Raw genomic sequence first — 15,584 nt, forward strand, 5'->3', positions numbered from 1 at the left:
TTTATGTTTGTAAGTTTAAAATCATTCAAAGGGAAGCAAGCACATACTTACTCCATAATTAATGGTTCATCCTGAAAAGTCCTATTGAGTATGGTCATATTGCAAGGATCTGTTAAAAAAAAAAAGAAAATATATAAATGAAAAGGCATTTTATAACACATTATTTCTGATATTTGCACTTAGGGAAAAATACTCTTTCATTCTTTTCAAAATTCAGCTCTAATTAATTCCAACTATTAGCATTAATGAGACACTATAAATCTAACTTAAATAGACATCAAGTTTGTAAAGATATATTGGGAGAGTTTATTCTACAGTGAAGACCAGCATTACAATAACTTCCTTTTGAGTCTTCATTCTGAAAATCTCTTAGATGAGTCTTCTTTATATACAGTTTAGCAGTAGAGCAGTTGACAATTAAGGTTTTGAAATAAAGAACCCAATACATGCAAAACTACTAGACTCTAAAACGTCCATGCCCTCCTCTCCTCCTTTCTTCAGTCTGGCTCCATGAACAAAGTTGTCCATTTAGGTATAATTAATTGGCTTTTCAGATAAGACTTGAAGATTTGTGGGTAGATAAGGTAGACTGACTCTCAACCTTTACTCTAAACTTTTTGTGCTTTCCTGTACTGGGGAGACTAGAAACCAAAAATAGCATTTCTCAGATATCCTTGCATTTAAGATTCTAAATAAAATGTAAGCCTTGCTAATTAGATATGGTGAGTTTTCCAAGGCAGGAATGAGGTGAAGGCTGTGTTTCTGCCATTTCTGTCTTAATGTCTGATCACTGAATTGTAAGTACTAAGAGGGAGGGTGCATGGCATCCATTTTGCTGGTGAGCAAGTGTCATTCTGGCACCTGTTGTGCAACTTGCCACTTTCTGATGGTAAAAAGGCAGTAGCTTCTTTGAAGGCTTTGAGGATTGTTCCTGAAAGTTCAACCTCGTGTGTGTTCTTTAGCCATCACAATAACTCTGTAAAGCATAAAAAACCTTTAATAAATTCTCTCTTCCTTAAGCTAACAGAGTAGATTTTGTTCCCTGGAGCTGACTGCAGACCAGTTCTAGGTTGAAAAAGAAGAACCAGAAAACAGTCTTTTAAAGAAGTTTTTAGAGACAATTACTGACACTCAAGAACTGCATTTTTGAACTGATTTCTGAACATTATTTTTGTTACACTGACCTAAGAATACCAGGCATATTTCTCCTTTAATATCCAGTGATAAATATTAAAAACTCTTAAAACAAATTCACCTAAGGTTTGATTCTGTCCCCAGAAGATAATAGCTCCTAATTCACCGTTGGCGTGATTTTTGGGAAGATATGTCAGAAGAACATCCATTTGTGAATCTCCATCATAATCCCCCGGGACTACACTTGTTATCAATGTACTGTGATTCCTAAAAGAAACAAACATTTTAATAAACAAACATTCCGGTAGAGCTATAATAGAAAAGTACACTTCTATATTTATACCATACAAAAATATTTTCAATGCAAAATTTAAAAATTCACAGAACTGATTAATTACATTCTGTTCTTTAATAGCTTATCATCCTTCATGTATGTAGGCCTCTTTGGTCTATGAAAGAATTCAGGATGGATGCAGAGGGTTTTAAGAAACAAGAAAAAGTTGAAATATTTATTAAGAGGAAGCACAGTTTTATGTTCAAGCATTGGCTTAATCCTTTCACCTAGTTCTTTTGTCAAAGATACCAGGACATATGGATGGTGTTTATACGAATGGAGGCTCAAAGGACTTCCCTGGCGGTCTAGTGGTTAAGACTCTGGGCTTCCAATGAGGGGGTGGGGGTCAGGTCCCTGGTCGGGGAACTGTAGTAGCACAGTGCGACCAAAAAAAAAAACAAAAACAACATAAATGGAGGCTCGTTATCAATTGCTAAAGCACTGAGGGTATCACTGTCATTTTATAAAAGATATTATCTATAGATTACTTAATTTTAGATTTTAATGCAGATTTGAAATTTACAGTGAAAACTTGTCATTTTATTTCAAGATGTGCAATGAAAAATAAGTTCGTTTTGACCAAACCTGGCAATACACTATCAAAACATACATACCTAATTCTACATTTTTAATAATAAAATATTCTAAAATGGTTTACATTAACCTTGAAAACTTAACAAAACATTCTGGAGTCTTGTCATAATGCTGTCTGAGTGACCCAATCAAAAAATAGGCCTTAAATTCAATTTACATTTAATTCTACTTAAGAACAAACAGCAAGACAGTAAGTTTCCAAACAGCCTATGGATAATTATTTTCTAAATGGCATCAAGAATGTAAAAATATATATAATAGGTTTTACTTAAAGTGAAAATGAGGAAAATACTGACAAGGGTAAGATTAAGAAAAACAACAACATAATAGCTTTATTTTAATTCAGCTACTTACTATGTCTCAGATATTACATCAAGTACTTAATAGCTATTAGCTGATAATCTCCATCACCTGAAATAGGTACCGTAATTCTCACTGAACAGACCAGGAAACTGAGGTTGAAGTAGCTTTCATTGTTAAACAGCTAGTTAAATGGAATAGCTGGAATTCAAATTCAGTTGGGTTGGCCTCTATAATTGATCCTCACTATGATAAAATATTTTTTGTAATGTCAGTTTCCTCAAAGAATTCCAACAATGCTTTAACCTTTCCATGAAAAATAGCTGGTCTTTAAAAATGATGATATAGCAACTGCACGTGCTACTATGTAGCAAGCTGCATCTAAGTGTATACCTCTGTATGTGTACCTGTGTATGTACGCATGTGCAGTCATACATATGCTGCACATACCTGGCAGTAATACTTGTTCAAATAAATTAATGATTTGGGGTCAAAAGGTACCTTGAAATAGTCAGTAATATATTACAAAGGACTAGATGGGAACTTAACCTGATCAGGTTTTATTCCTAAAATTGCCCTTCTTTATGGTTGTAAAAATAGGAATTAGAACTTTACAAAATAACAGACTGACACACGAATTTATCTCTTCTTCTTTAGAACCTACTTCTAGGTTCTAAAGAACCTAGAAGAATGAAGAAGAATCTTCTTCATTTAGAACCTACTAAATGATACGGAATTTTTTTTTAAAAAAAAGCATAACCCTCAAAGACAAAGAGATCATGAAAGGATCTGCCTTAGCAGGGCAAGGAAACTACAGTTGACCCTTGAAGAACACGTGGGGTTAGAGGCACTGACCACTTGCAGTTGAAAATCCATAGCTGGTATAACTTTATACTTGGTCCTCCACATCCTTGGTTCTACATTCACAGATTCAACCAACTGGGGATAGTGTAGTACTGCAGTATGTATTTAGTGAAAAAAAATCTGTATGTAAGTGGACCTATGCAGTTCAGACCCACGTCGTTCAATGGTCAACTGTATAAGCTGAAGTGCTTGGAGAAAAGGCTCAAGAAGCTTTTTGCCCTGAAGAACCTCTGAAAGGCTCAGAATTTGGAGTCATCTGAAATAGCAGAAGACAAAAGTACGGTGTAAGGCTGAAAACACCTTTTCTGTGATGGTCCCTTCTCCTTCTTGCTCAGCATGCCAACAACCAAGTAGTTTTCAGGCATTAGACATGTAAGTTACAGGAGAGGGTAAGATATTGGCCTTACGCTAAAAACAGGGAGTTAATGGAAAGTATACAAAGGAACAGTTTGGCCCTTGCCCTCAACTCTGCCAAATTCCTAGGATGCCAGTCAGCCAGGAACATATCCACAGGGCAGGAGACAGGAGGTAAATCCCATTATGCAGAGTTTCCAATTAGCTCTTTAGTACCTTATTCTTGATATAGTATAATAAAGAGTTACCTGCCTTTTAAAGAAAACTATGAGTATTAAAGAGAGCCAAAACAAATACTAATAAGGAATCTGAAAAAAACAGAGATAACAGAGGAAACAAAAGAAAACTTCAAAACCACACTTGAAGACATAAGAAAATACATCCATTAAAAAAAAAAAAAGAACAGCATGCTAAGAGAAAAGAATAATAAGAGAACAAAGAAAACTTCTTGGAGATAAAAAGAAAACATGACAGCTAACATAAAACTATTCAATAGAAGGCCGAAGATAAAATTAAGAAAACTTCCCACGGGGAAAAAAACACAAAATGACAAAAACACAAATGAAATAAAGAAATAAAGGATGGAGTTAGGCAGTCCAATAACCAACTAGTAGGAATTCCTGAAAGAGAAAACAAAAAAAATAATCAGAGAAATAACATAAGAACATTTCAAAAAGGTCCCAAGTATAGAAGCCTCTAGCTTGAAGGGAGGCTAGAATAATGAATGAAAAATAGTCTACACCAAGACATATTATGAAATTTCAGAGAACAGGGATAAAGAAGAGACACTAATAGCTTCAAAAATTAAAAATAAGTCATATTTGAAGGATTAGGAAAAAGAATAGCAATGGATTTAAAACCTGCAGCCAATGAAGCTAGAAGACTACAGGCCAATCAAAGAGTGAGTAGAAAAAGGTTTTGGAAATGGAGGGACACCCTTTCTCAGGAATTTCTTGAAGGATACACTCCAGTGAAGTTAATGAAGAAGCAAAGAACAAAATGGCACAGGATCCAAGAGACAGGGATCAAACAAAGAATGACAAAGGGAAAGTCTCCAAACAGTAACTCTGCAGAAGTCCTAGAGAATGAATTCAGACTGGGGAGGAGTGCAGAGGACTCAATGGGAGAAAGAAAAAGCACAACAGGTATATGGCAGGTATGATGGAACATCTGCAAAGAAATTAAGGATAGGTACACAGAAAACAGTGCAATTTATTTTTTAAAAAACAATCATTTACTCTTGGAGGGAAAAACCATAGAGAAATGAAATACTGTATACTGCTTGGCTCTGAAGTACACATAATCTACATGGCCAGAATTTATACAATGATTACTGACCAAGCTAAAATATGATATAACTATATGGAGATGGAGCCAATTTAAAGATGCTAAATCTTTGTCTATGCTAACAAAAAATCCAAGAGATGAAGATGGTAACTCAAGAAATTACAGTATAAAAACTTATTTTAGAATATGGAAATAAACATCAGAAGAAACAGCTCAAAGTTTTAAAAGTGGTTGCATTTGAGAGAGGAACAGGGGAGAGGGGGAAGAAAACAGTGAAGGACAGTTAGTTTTTCAAAACTATACTAAATAAATACAAGAGTTTCTAACTTTTATAAGTATATAAAACAACATTACATTAATCAAAAGAAAAATTAACTGGGATTTTTAAAAAACTCAGTGGAATCCAAGTCTTTAATAGCCCACAAATTCCTTAACTTTTAATCTTCCATGAAAAACCACTTCTAGGCAGTTCATTTCTTGGATGTAATATTTATCAACTTCTGTTCCCTCCCCACTCCAAGCATGCTGACATCCAGTATCAAGGAACATTTCTCAAAAGGGATAATCTGTTTATCCATCTGTAACTTTCCCCTCAACGCCTCAATGTTCTAACTCAAGGCCAATTTTTTTTTACATATGTCTGAGTTTAAGTTAAATATTGTAGCATCTGAGCACTCATTACCCAATATGGGGACTTTTTAAACTTTTTGCACAGTTTCCAAGTAATCTCTGATCTTTCTACATACCAATTCATCCTGCACATGGTTAACGAGTAAATCAAATCAATTTAAAATACCGTTTTCACCACCTCTCCTTTAAACAAGAACCTGTAATGATTCCCCACTTTTCTCGGGATTGAGGTCAATTCTTTCTGATACTTATGAAGGTTCCTAGTCTGCCCTGATCTCATCTTCCTAGTCCATAACTTTCCAAAGTATACCCTCCACTTCTGTCAGGCAAATCTTTCCACCTCCTCTTCACAACCTGCTGTGTTTACTACCATCTCTTGTTAATGCTGTGTCCTGAAACTTGAAAGCCCTCACCTAAATTTTACTTATCTTAAGGTCAAGCATAAGTCCCATAACTTTCTAGAAGCTGCCACTTTAGCCTGCACTGACTCATCTCTTCCTCCAGACAGTGATCAATCCTTGCTTCTTATAGTTTCAAAACTGTGTTGGCTCACTATCGATGATGGTCACTGTGCTTCATGCAATGCCAATCATATAAAAAAAACATAACTATTATTTGAACATTTAAAAAATTCAGTTTGATTTGAATTTCCTCAAAATCAACCTGAGTCACCTAGCAGTCACCACCTATCAGTCAATAAATGAAAAATTAGAACAGAGTTCATTGACCCCAGTGCAAACTCCTCCCTCAGACCACCAAGGACAAAGTTGATCTGATGAGCCTGTGACTGAGCTGCTCTCACAGGCACACTCAGGATGAGGGACAATCCACTCAGGATGAGGGACAATCCCCAAGACATTCAAGAAAACATATCAGATTGCAAGGGACTGAAAGGTGTTTATGTAGGAACAGACCCGGTTCCACTCAAAATTATTTATTTATTTTTTAAAGCAAATCATTTTTAAACTTTGGTATGCTCACTAATTTTCCTAACAAATTACTTGCTTCATACCTCATAACTAGTGATTTTGTACCACAACACCACTTCAGAGTAAAATTGATTTCAAAGACAATCCAACTAGTTACTGCATATCTATTATTACACTAATGACTGTTTTACAGAAACAAATACATTTGTACTTACTTCAAGGATACCTTTACTTTGGGTTTAAAATAGGGTGCGTTCTGGTCTGCCAAAAAGACGATTAAATCATTTCCTAAAAGAAGCGAGTATACATTAGAAAAATGATTCCCAGTGAAACATACGATTAGTGGTTACAAGAAGCTTTCTGGGCACTGTTTTCAATAAGAAAACTTTTATTTTACTCCAGTTCGTCTGCCCTCTCAAGGTTGGTCCTATTAGACTAATGGAATGGAGATTCCTAACAGTATATCACAAATTCAATATTCAAAGCAGCAGGGAAACTAGAAGGATGAACAAGGAAAAATGTAGTTGGTCAAGGCAAATTGAAGCCAATGGCTTCTGCCAGGAGTCAGACTGATTGACTTAAAGGAAGCATATAAAGAATATGCTTTATAACTATACTACGTGTTAAGTCTTGTCTTCCTCAAACCTAACAACTCAGCCTCTTATAAGGCTGTTTAGTCCATTGCACAGATGCATCACACCAAGGACACAGAAACTCCTACTGTGGGTATCTGACTAGTAACTAGGACATGATGTCATAGTTAAGCAGAAAAAGCTGCATCATCCAAGACTACCCTTTTGTGTCTCCTACAGAACCATCCCCCAGGTTGATGCATTTCTGGAGTTCAATGAGCACTCATTGGATCAGATTTTTGAAATTGTTTAGTCAAACACAGGGCATCTTTAAAGGGGAGAATCTCTGTCTCCAGTTTGGGTTGAGTGGCTATAGGTTAGGCAGTATACACCCTTCTTGCAGTACATGGAGTCATACAAAGATAGGAAAATACCCAAGGTCCACAAGAGGCTCTGGAGTCCTGACAAGGACTCCAAGAGATCTGGACAAGATCTTGTCAGACAAACTCTATGAGTGCTTCACTTCCTTCTTTCACAGCCTTGACCTTAAACAGTCCCTGCTTTGTGGGTACTAGAGAATACTAAGACCCTCTAATGCCCATTGTCAGCATCAAGATTTACAAAAAAAAGTTTGTTTAGTGATGGTTAAAGCCAAGAACTCCCAAGAACCTCAAGCTGGAAAAGAAAACAGAGATTTGGAAGACTAGGGTGGTGGCCAAAGCAAGGAAGTCTTTTGCACACAAAAGACTAGGGCAGCCCAGAAGGGAAAAAAACCTGCAGTTTGAGAACCCTTTTCCAAGGAGACACTGGGTTTATTAGTAGTGCCTGTGAAATACTTGTGAGAATTGGGGAGTGTTTAGGCCCTTGGGAAGGAACAGTAGTTTCCAAGAAAGCTGGGACCCTGACAAAGGGAGGGGAGGGTGAACAAGGTAACTGAAGAGGGAGGGAGAAGTCCTCTACGAGAGGAAATTGTCAAGTCGCACGTTTTCCAGTTCATCAAAGGGGAAGGGAGACTGGAGGAAATACAGCAGACAGGAATGAAGGGACCTTGGGAGGGAACGTAAAGGCAAGCTACAAAGACTACTGGGAATCAGGAAGGACTTTGCAAGGTGATTCCATGAGAAGGGCGGGGTGCGTGAGTGACGGCCGCGGTCGTCTCAGGAAAAAAACCCAAAAAACCGGGGTGTTTCCAGTGCTTGCGGGGGTGGATCAAACGGTGGAGGGGTCAGGCCAGGACCTGGGTTTGGAAAAGATGGGAAAAAAAGGCAAGCTGCAAGGATGCTGGAAATAAAGGGGGAGAGGGCTGGGAGAGAAGGGCCGGGAAATGCAGGAGGACCGGGAATCCGGGCAAGGGGTGTGGGGAACACTGGGAGGGGCACGCGAACAGAGGGAGGGCCGGGCAAGCACTGACTTTCCCGCAGCACGAAGAGGTCCGTCTGCTTGTCAGAGTTGAGGTCTCCGAAGGCCGCCAGGGTGCCCCAGGCCTCGGCCCCAAAGAGCTCGGCCGTGACGTTGTGCAGTGCCCGCGCCGGGACCGGCCCGACTCCCAGCAGCGCGAGGCCCCCAAGCAGCGGCGCCAGCAACACCCAGGAGCCCAGCAGCCGGCCTGCCGCCGCCATGGCAGCCCCTCGGCCCCCGCCCGCCGGCCCACTGCTGCGCTTGACGGCAGCCGGAAAGCACCGTGCCGCCGGCCGAGAGAGAAAGAGCGTAGCCCAGACGCCCGTACGACCGCGGCCAGGCCCCGTCTCACTCTTCCGTAGGGCTGCCCCACTGACGCTCGGGAGGCCGCGAAGCTAGGTTGAAGCTCGCCCTCGCGCTCACTTCCGGCCGGTGCGCCTCCCGACAGTGTCGCGCGGGGGGGCGGGGCCGGCCGGGAGGAGCTGACAGGCGGCCCCGGGGGCGGTGGCCAAGACGGCGGCCGGAGCGCGATGGCGGGGCTCGTGGCCGAAGTGAGCTGGAAGCTCTTGGAGCGAAGAGCCCGGAACAAGCGCTCAGGTTTGGCTGGCTGGGGCGCCACCCCTTTCCCCCGCACCGTAGAGGGTACTTCCCCTCAAGAGCCTTGGGCAGGAGGCAGATGGGGGTCCTGGAATGAACCTGTGCCCGCGTGTTTCCCCTTAGAAAGCAGACGGTGGTCCCTGACTTCCTCTTGATGTCTTTCCCCATTAGGTGGTGGTCCCACCTTTGCTCCGTTTTGCTTCCCCAACTATATTTCGTGTGTGTTCTCTCTCGAAAAGTAGGTGGTGGTGCCGACTTCTCCTGGAGTCTTCTTAGAAATCAGGCGGTGGCCACATTCCCGGGAGTCCCCTCCCTGTCTGTATTCCTCCCCTCATTTTTACATATGACTAGGGTCTGGTCCTAGAAAACGGCTGCTTGTTGCCTTATTTCGTATCTCCTTTTCACATTACAAGTTCCGAGATCTAGCCAGTTATCTATGTGGCAGAAATTGAGGGAGACCGGGCCTCAGGCCACGAAGGGGGTCACGGTGAGCATAGTTAGGACTCAGAAGGAAGTGGGCCCCTTCCCTGGGCAAGTGGCCCCAGGACGCCTAGTTCCCAGTTGTGGCTCCCAAACCCGAGGCCACCTAGGTCAGAAGACGCTGCGCAGGCAGTTATAGTAGTTACAGTGTCCTGAGCTGACTTGTTCAAATTGCAGAGTCACATTTTGAAGTTAGCACTTGTGGCTGATAACTCATCTGACAGCCAGGATTGAAACTTCTCTTATTCCTGGCTGGCTGGATGTAATCTCGAGCTAAAAAGTGTTCCTGTAAACAGGAAAGATGGTGGAATGACAAGTCTTCATCTAAGAATCTTCCCTTTTGAAGGCTTGTTGTTACTATATAAATTAGTGTTGGGAGATGATAATGTCAAAGTCGATAATCTGATAACATTGAAAGACATAGTCCTAGGAAAACTAATTATGCATTTGCATTGGTATTAAGGGTTTTGTTTTTTTCCCCTCAGCTAATACTACCCCATTATATTTTGGCTTTTCCCATTCATGAAGTTCTTAGTTGTTGTGCAGACAACAGAGTTCTTAGCAGTCTTTTTTTTTTTTTTTTGAAGAAAATAATTTCATAAATCATACAGGAGAAATCCACCCAATCTTTGTTGCTTATTCCATTCTGTTTTCAAAACCTTAAAAATAGTTGCGCACTTATTTACTTAGGGTTATAGCAAAACTACCATATGAGAGAATTTTTCAAAAACTAGTCCTTAGTACATTTTAGTGTTAGTACAGTTACTTAGAATAGTCACATCTATTTCTGTTTCACACTTTTCCTCAAACTTTTTGTGTCATACTGAAGTATTGAGTTGACCACTAACAGTGAGTCTATCTGGGCTATAAAAAGGGTTATTGAGTTGATAATTTCCTGTCAAAGAGAATAACTGGAGTTTTCTTACAGGAAACTGAGCTCTACCCTCAACATATACTTTTACAGCATTTCTCTTTTCCTCTAATAAACGTATAGGGTTTATTTTCTTCTCCAGTCTTAATTTCCTCTGAACTGCATGTCATAACAGTAAGCTTTGAAAACCTACCTTCTCTTTCTTTACTGAGAAAAAAAAATCAAATTTTATGTAACTATTGTTGAATGCAGTCACTTAAATCCAGTTTCATGTACAAGGTAGTTGAGTGTATTGTATAAATGTGGGATGTTCCTATATGTTTACATCATAGCAATAAAAGAGATACCATTTGAAGTCATCCCTCCAAATTAGTTGAGGTTTCAGATTCTTCTGATAGCTGTGACGTGTAGACTATAAACTTTCTTTAGTGAATCATTGATTTCCTGTGTCATTAAAAGCAATCACCCTGATTCTGTTTGTTACTTTTAGAGGAGTATATAAAGTGAGTTTTGTTTGAAACTTGGACTAACCTGACTATGATATAGATGCCACTGCAAGGTTCTGAGCATTGTTACATAGTAGCATAATCACTTCACTGCTCAATAGAGCTACTGGATGCTACTCTTATGTAATGTTTAATAAGTGGCCATTATATATTTCCTGCCTCATCCATATAAGCAAATGTAACTTATCAAAGCAAAGAAAATCAAATTTTCAAGTCATAAAAGAGAAAATAAAATTATAATGAACCTCAATTATTGCCTTTGTTGCACACCGCATCATGTTAATAACTGCTCACACTGCTTTCAATTAATCTAATGCTGATTGCTTCTAACCTTCACTAAACAGTTTTGAAAATTGCTATAGTTTAGCCTGCGATGCTTATGATTAGAGTCAACAATTTGAAATGGCCAGCTCACCTGATGCAGTCGTCTCTTCTCCACCAGCTTTCTTAAGGTCTGGTAAGTGTGTAGACCCCAAAAGGGTCACTTGGTAATTTTAAATAACTTTGTTTCTGAAGGTTGATGTCACCATATGATATTATTTTGGTTTTATTTCCTCTTTGGTGGGCCCAAGCCTGAGCACCATTTCTGTTATTGTTGGGCCTAAGTTTGCACTGTATGGTGAATGTAGTCTGTGGTGTGAGAAGCATGAGAAATGCAGAGTGGAGCCCCTGTCTTGACACTAGCTCTGTTTGACCAGGGGCAATTCCTCAGTATCTGGGAGCCTTAATTATCACCTGGGTAGTTAAAACGCTTCTTCAATAATTTTTGTCTTTTTGCATAACAGAGTAACTCTTATAAAGTAGAAAAATTTGGTCAGCGTCCCAATTATTTTCTCTTCATCAACTCCTTGTGAAGTAGGTATTTTTATATGTATTTTCATAGACAGGAAAGGGAAGCCCACAGAGATGAAGCAAGTTGCCCCAGGTTCTGAGACTATTATGTTTCAAGGCCATGTGCTTTGCCTTTCATCCCATGGCTTCCTGGTGTAAGGGCTGGAGGAGGTGTTGGTGCAGTGACTGTCAGGTTGGTGAGACCCTTTGCAAGCTGGATGAAAGCTGTGGAATTGCTCTCCAGATGAGTGCCCTGGGTCTTGAAAACAATTTGGAAGAAGTCCATGCATCCAGGAAAGACCATATATGGATTCCCATTAGGAACACAGGCCTTTGAATGTATCTGGAAGAGAAGGGCTTTGTTAAGTGGCCATAGAGCTGAAATGAAGACTGAAGTCTTTACAGCTTTTTTCTGTGGGTTGTGACCCACCTTGGGCCATTTAAAACCTGTTTTGTGTGTGAACACTGGGAAAAGCCTCTTGGCAAGAGGCTGCTTTGTCTTTAGTGTGCCTTAAGCAGAATATTCAAGCCTCAGGACTCATTACTGTGAGATGACTCAATCAAAACAGTGACAGTGAAAAATTCTTTCTTTTTGGTTTCACCATAGCCTTTCAGAGGTGGTTCCCCTACCGTTTATTTCCATTTGTATTTCAAGCCCTGTTTTGGCAAGATGGAGGGGAAAAATCTTGAAGAAAAGAAATAGGAAATAGCTTACGGAAGAGTCACAAACAGGAGAAAACAAAGCTTATACTTTAAGAAACAATAATGATCCATGTCTTTAGTTGTCATCTGCCAAATGACAAAATAGTATATTATATGTAACATTGCCAATTGATTTTTGATTTAATCTTTGAACTAAGAGAACAAGAGGACATGTATCTTTGAACTGTACTTTCTTTTAAGCATCAGGCTCTCGTTTTCATCTTGGCTTTCTTAATAAGGGCTTGATGGGTTTTCAGCACTGACAAAGTCCTTCAGCAGTTACTGGGAAATAGAATGCTAAAGGTATGCTTTTTTATGCATCAATAGTCCCGAAAATTTCAAAACCTAAGAACTGTGCTTAACATTACATAGAGTGTTTAAAACCATATACAAGAAGTTTTTCCAGTACCATATTATTAAATCAAAATAGAATACACCAAGAAACTAAATAGGAAAATACCAAACTTAATCGTTATAAGCCATTTAAAAGATGGATTCCTCATAAATTACTTTCAGTATAGACACTTGGGGTTCATCTAACCAAAACTTAGTGATAACTATAAAGAAATAAAACTATTATCTGTTAAATAGAGTGGTTTGCATTTATAGTTTATTTACTAATATAGAAATGCTTCATTTATGTTGGAAATGATTTGTTTTCTGCTATTGTAGTTCCTTGGACGTTATCATTGTGGGAGAGTGTATAATGGTGTGATTTCATTTAACAATCTTTAAAGAATGTCCTGGGTTTATAGCTGAGCTTTTCTTTGGTACCTTTGGCTAGAAACTATTTAACATTACCAAAAGTGAAAGCCAGTATCTTGATTTTGGAAAATTAATTTCTAATATACCCAGATTGTTTTATGCATTTTAACCCTCTTTATTCCTCTTGGATTTGTTTCTGCTATGTTTTTCTTTATTTCTACTCTTTATTGAATTTAGTGTGTCCTGCGTTTCCGTGCGTGCATGCCTGAACTGTGCTCTGAATGCTAATGTGTCAGTATGTGCTGTGGTTGAATATACTTTCTTTTGTTTTAACTGCTTAAATCCAAAAAGAGATCTGGATGTCCAGGCTTTTCTTTAAAGAGCCTTGGGGTAAAACCTATCGGCCAATGAATTTATAGGCAAATTCCACAACCAAAATGAATTAACTAATTATTAGGGAAGGAGTGTAGCATCCAGTAACTTAGATGGCTTCCATTTCTCATTTGACTACTGCAGTTATATTTTAGATTAGCAGAGTTGATCAGCTAGAGCAATGACATTGGCATTACAAGTTCAGTTATTTGTAGTAATTGCTATGGCATTTTGTGATGAGGTAAAAAATGTCATGGCATTTTTACTTTTATTCTTAGATGATAAGATAATTTTAAAAATTATTCCTTAAAATGAATCATTGGCTTATCTCTATCTTGGCTCTGTAAGTTTATCAGTATCTCAGTGAGTTTATCAGCATGTGACTTGAGTTTTTTTCTTTATTTATTTCTTTTTAGGTTTTTTGATTAATTTGATTTGATTTATTTGATTTGATAGGCATATCAATAGCTGGTAAAGTTTTATTGTATATTCTGAGCAAAACTCAACTTTTTATTTTGTATGTCTGACACTCTCTTCTTTTTAGGCACTTATGTAGCAGCCTTGTTTCAGCCTAATTTAGTAGTCAACCAATTAATAAAGTTCATTTGGCTTAAAGAGACCATAGGCCTGAGGCTTCTGGACTGTTATGTGTTGTGGCCCCCTTTAAGAGCCTAAGGAAAGCGTACACATTTTGTGTTCAGCTATACCTGAATCTCATCCTCGCTCTGTTGTTTAATACTTGTGTGATCTTGAGCAAGTAACTTTACATCTTTGAGACTTGGTTTCCTTCTCTGTAAAAGTAGGAGTAATAAAACCTACCTGAAGATATTATTCTGAGGATTAAACAAGATGTTATATGCAAAACACTTGATTTTAGTAGCTGCCCAATAAATTTTATTCTTTATCTTTGCTAAAAAATGTTTCTCTTTTACAATATTGCTGGTATGTATTTAAGAGTAGGATTTTACAAAAGCAGACATAGTTGCTTATCTCTTTACCTCATTTTGGTATCTACCCTCATGGTAGCCATTTGATTAAGAAAACTAGTCATGAGGGGATTTGAGAAGATGGCGGAAGAGTAAGACACGGAGATCACCTTCCTCCCCACAAATACATCAGAAATACATCTACACGTGGAACTGCTCCTATAGAACACCCACTGAATTCTGGCAGAAGACCTCAGACCTCCCAAAAGGCAAGAAACTCCCCACGTACCTGGGTAGGGCAAAAGAAAAAAGAAAAAAAAAGGGACAAAAGAATAGGGACGGGACCTGCACCAGTGGGAGGGAGCTGTGAAGGAGGAAAGGTTTCCACACACTAGAAGCCCCAGCGCGGGCGGAGATTGTTAGTGGCGGACGGGGAAGCTTCAGAGCTACGGAGGAAAGTGCAGCAACAGGGGTGCAGAGGGCAAAGCAGAGAGATTCCCGCACAGAGGATCAGTGCTGACCAGCACTCACCAGGCTGAGAGGCTTCTCTGTTCACCCTCCGGGGTGGGCGGGGGCTGGGAGCTGAGGCTCAGACTTCTGTCGAATGCAGGGAGAGAACTGGGGTTGGCGACGTGAACACAGCCTGAAGGGGTTAGTGCACCACGGCTAGCTGGGAGGGAGTCCGGGAAAAGTCTGGAGCTGCCGAAGAGACAAGAGACTGTTTCTTCCCTCTTTGTTTCCTGGTGCGCGAGGAGAGGGGATTAAGAGCACTGCTTAAATGAGCTCCAGAGACGGGCGGGAGCCACGTCTATCAGCGCGGACCCCAGGCACGGGCATGAGACGCTAAGGCTGCTGCTGCAGCCACTAAGAAGCCTGTGTGCAAGCACAGGTCACTATCCACACCGCCTTTCCCGGGAGCCTGTGCAGCCCGCCACTGCCAGGGTCCCATGATCCAGGGACAACTTCCCCGGGAGAATGCACGGCACCCCTCAGGCTGGTGCAACAGCATGCCGGCCTCTGCTGCTGCAGGCTCGCCCTGCATCCGTACCCCTCCCTCCCCCCCGGCCTGAGTGAGCCAGAGCCTCCGAATCAGCTGCTCCTTTAACCCCGTCCTGTCTGAGCAAAGAACAGACGCCCTCAGGCAACCTACACGCAGAGGCAGGGCCAAATCCAAAGCTGAGCCCCTGTGAGCTGTGAG

General features: G+C 40.2%; 2 protein-coding genes across 6 annotated transcripts in view; one reads left to right on the forward strand and one right to left on the reverse strand.

Moving 5' to 3' along the window:
* The window catches only part of ITFG1 (integrin alpha FG-GAP repeat containing 1), a 232,780-nt gene extending 223,935 nt beyond the window's left edge, over positions 1-8,845 (reverse strand). Inside the window, exons 1-4 of one of the 3 annotated variants that reach the window (XM_027092142.1) lie at positions 8,410-8,845; positions 6,642-6,714; positions 1,256-1,401; positions 52-109 (exon numbers count right to left, since the gene is read on the reverse strand). In XM_027092142.1, coding sequence (XP_026947943.1) covers positions 52-109; positions 1,256-1,401; positions 6,642-6,714; positions 8,410-8,617 — 485 coding nt within the window. In that variant the 5' untranslated portion in view covers positions 8,618-8,845. The remainder of the gene's footprint in view (positions 1-51; positions 110-1,255; positions 1,402-6,641; positions 6,715-8,409) is intronic. The other 2 variants (XM_027092144.1, XM_027092143.1) reach the window with 2 other exon arrangements.
* PHKB (phosphorylase kinase regulatory subunit beta) overlaps positions 8,804-15,584 on the forward strand; it is a 193,773-nt gene continuing 186,992 nt past the window's right edge. Inside the window, exons 1-2 of one of the 3 annotated variants that reach the window (XM_027092138.1) lie at positions 8,879-8,993; positions 11,195-11,307. In XM_027092138.1, coding sequence (XP_026947939.1) covers positions 11,253-11,307 — 55 coding nt within the window. In that variant the 5' untranslated portion in view covers positions 8,879-8,993; positions 11,195-11,252. Of the gene's footprint in view, positions 8,994-11,194; positions 11,308-15,584 lie in introns of all 3 variants that reach the window. The other 2 variants (XM_027092140.1, XM_027092141.1) reach the window with 2 other exon arrangements.

Source organism: Aethalodelphis obliquidens, unplaced genomic scaffold (assembly GCF_003676395.1).
Source record: "Aethalodelphis obliquidens isolate GAN/ISIS:26980383/991018 unplaced genomic scaffold, ASM367639v1 scaffold75, whole genome shotgun sequence".
NCBI lineage: Eukaryota > Metazoa > Chordata > Mammalia > Artiodactyla > Delphinidae > Aethalodelphis > Aethalodelphis obliquidens.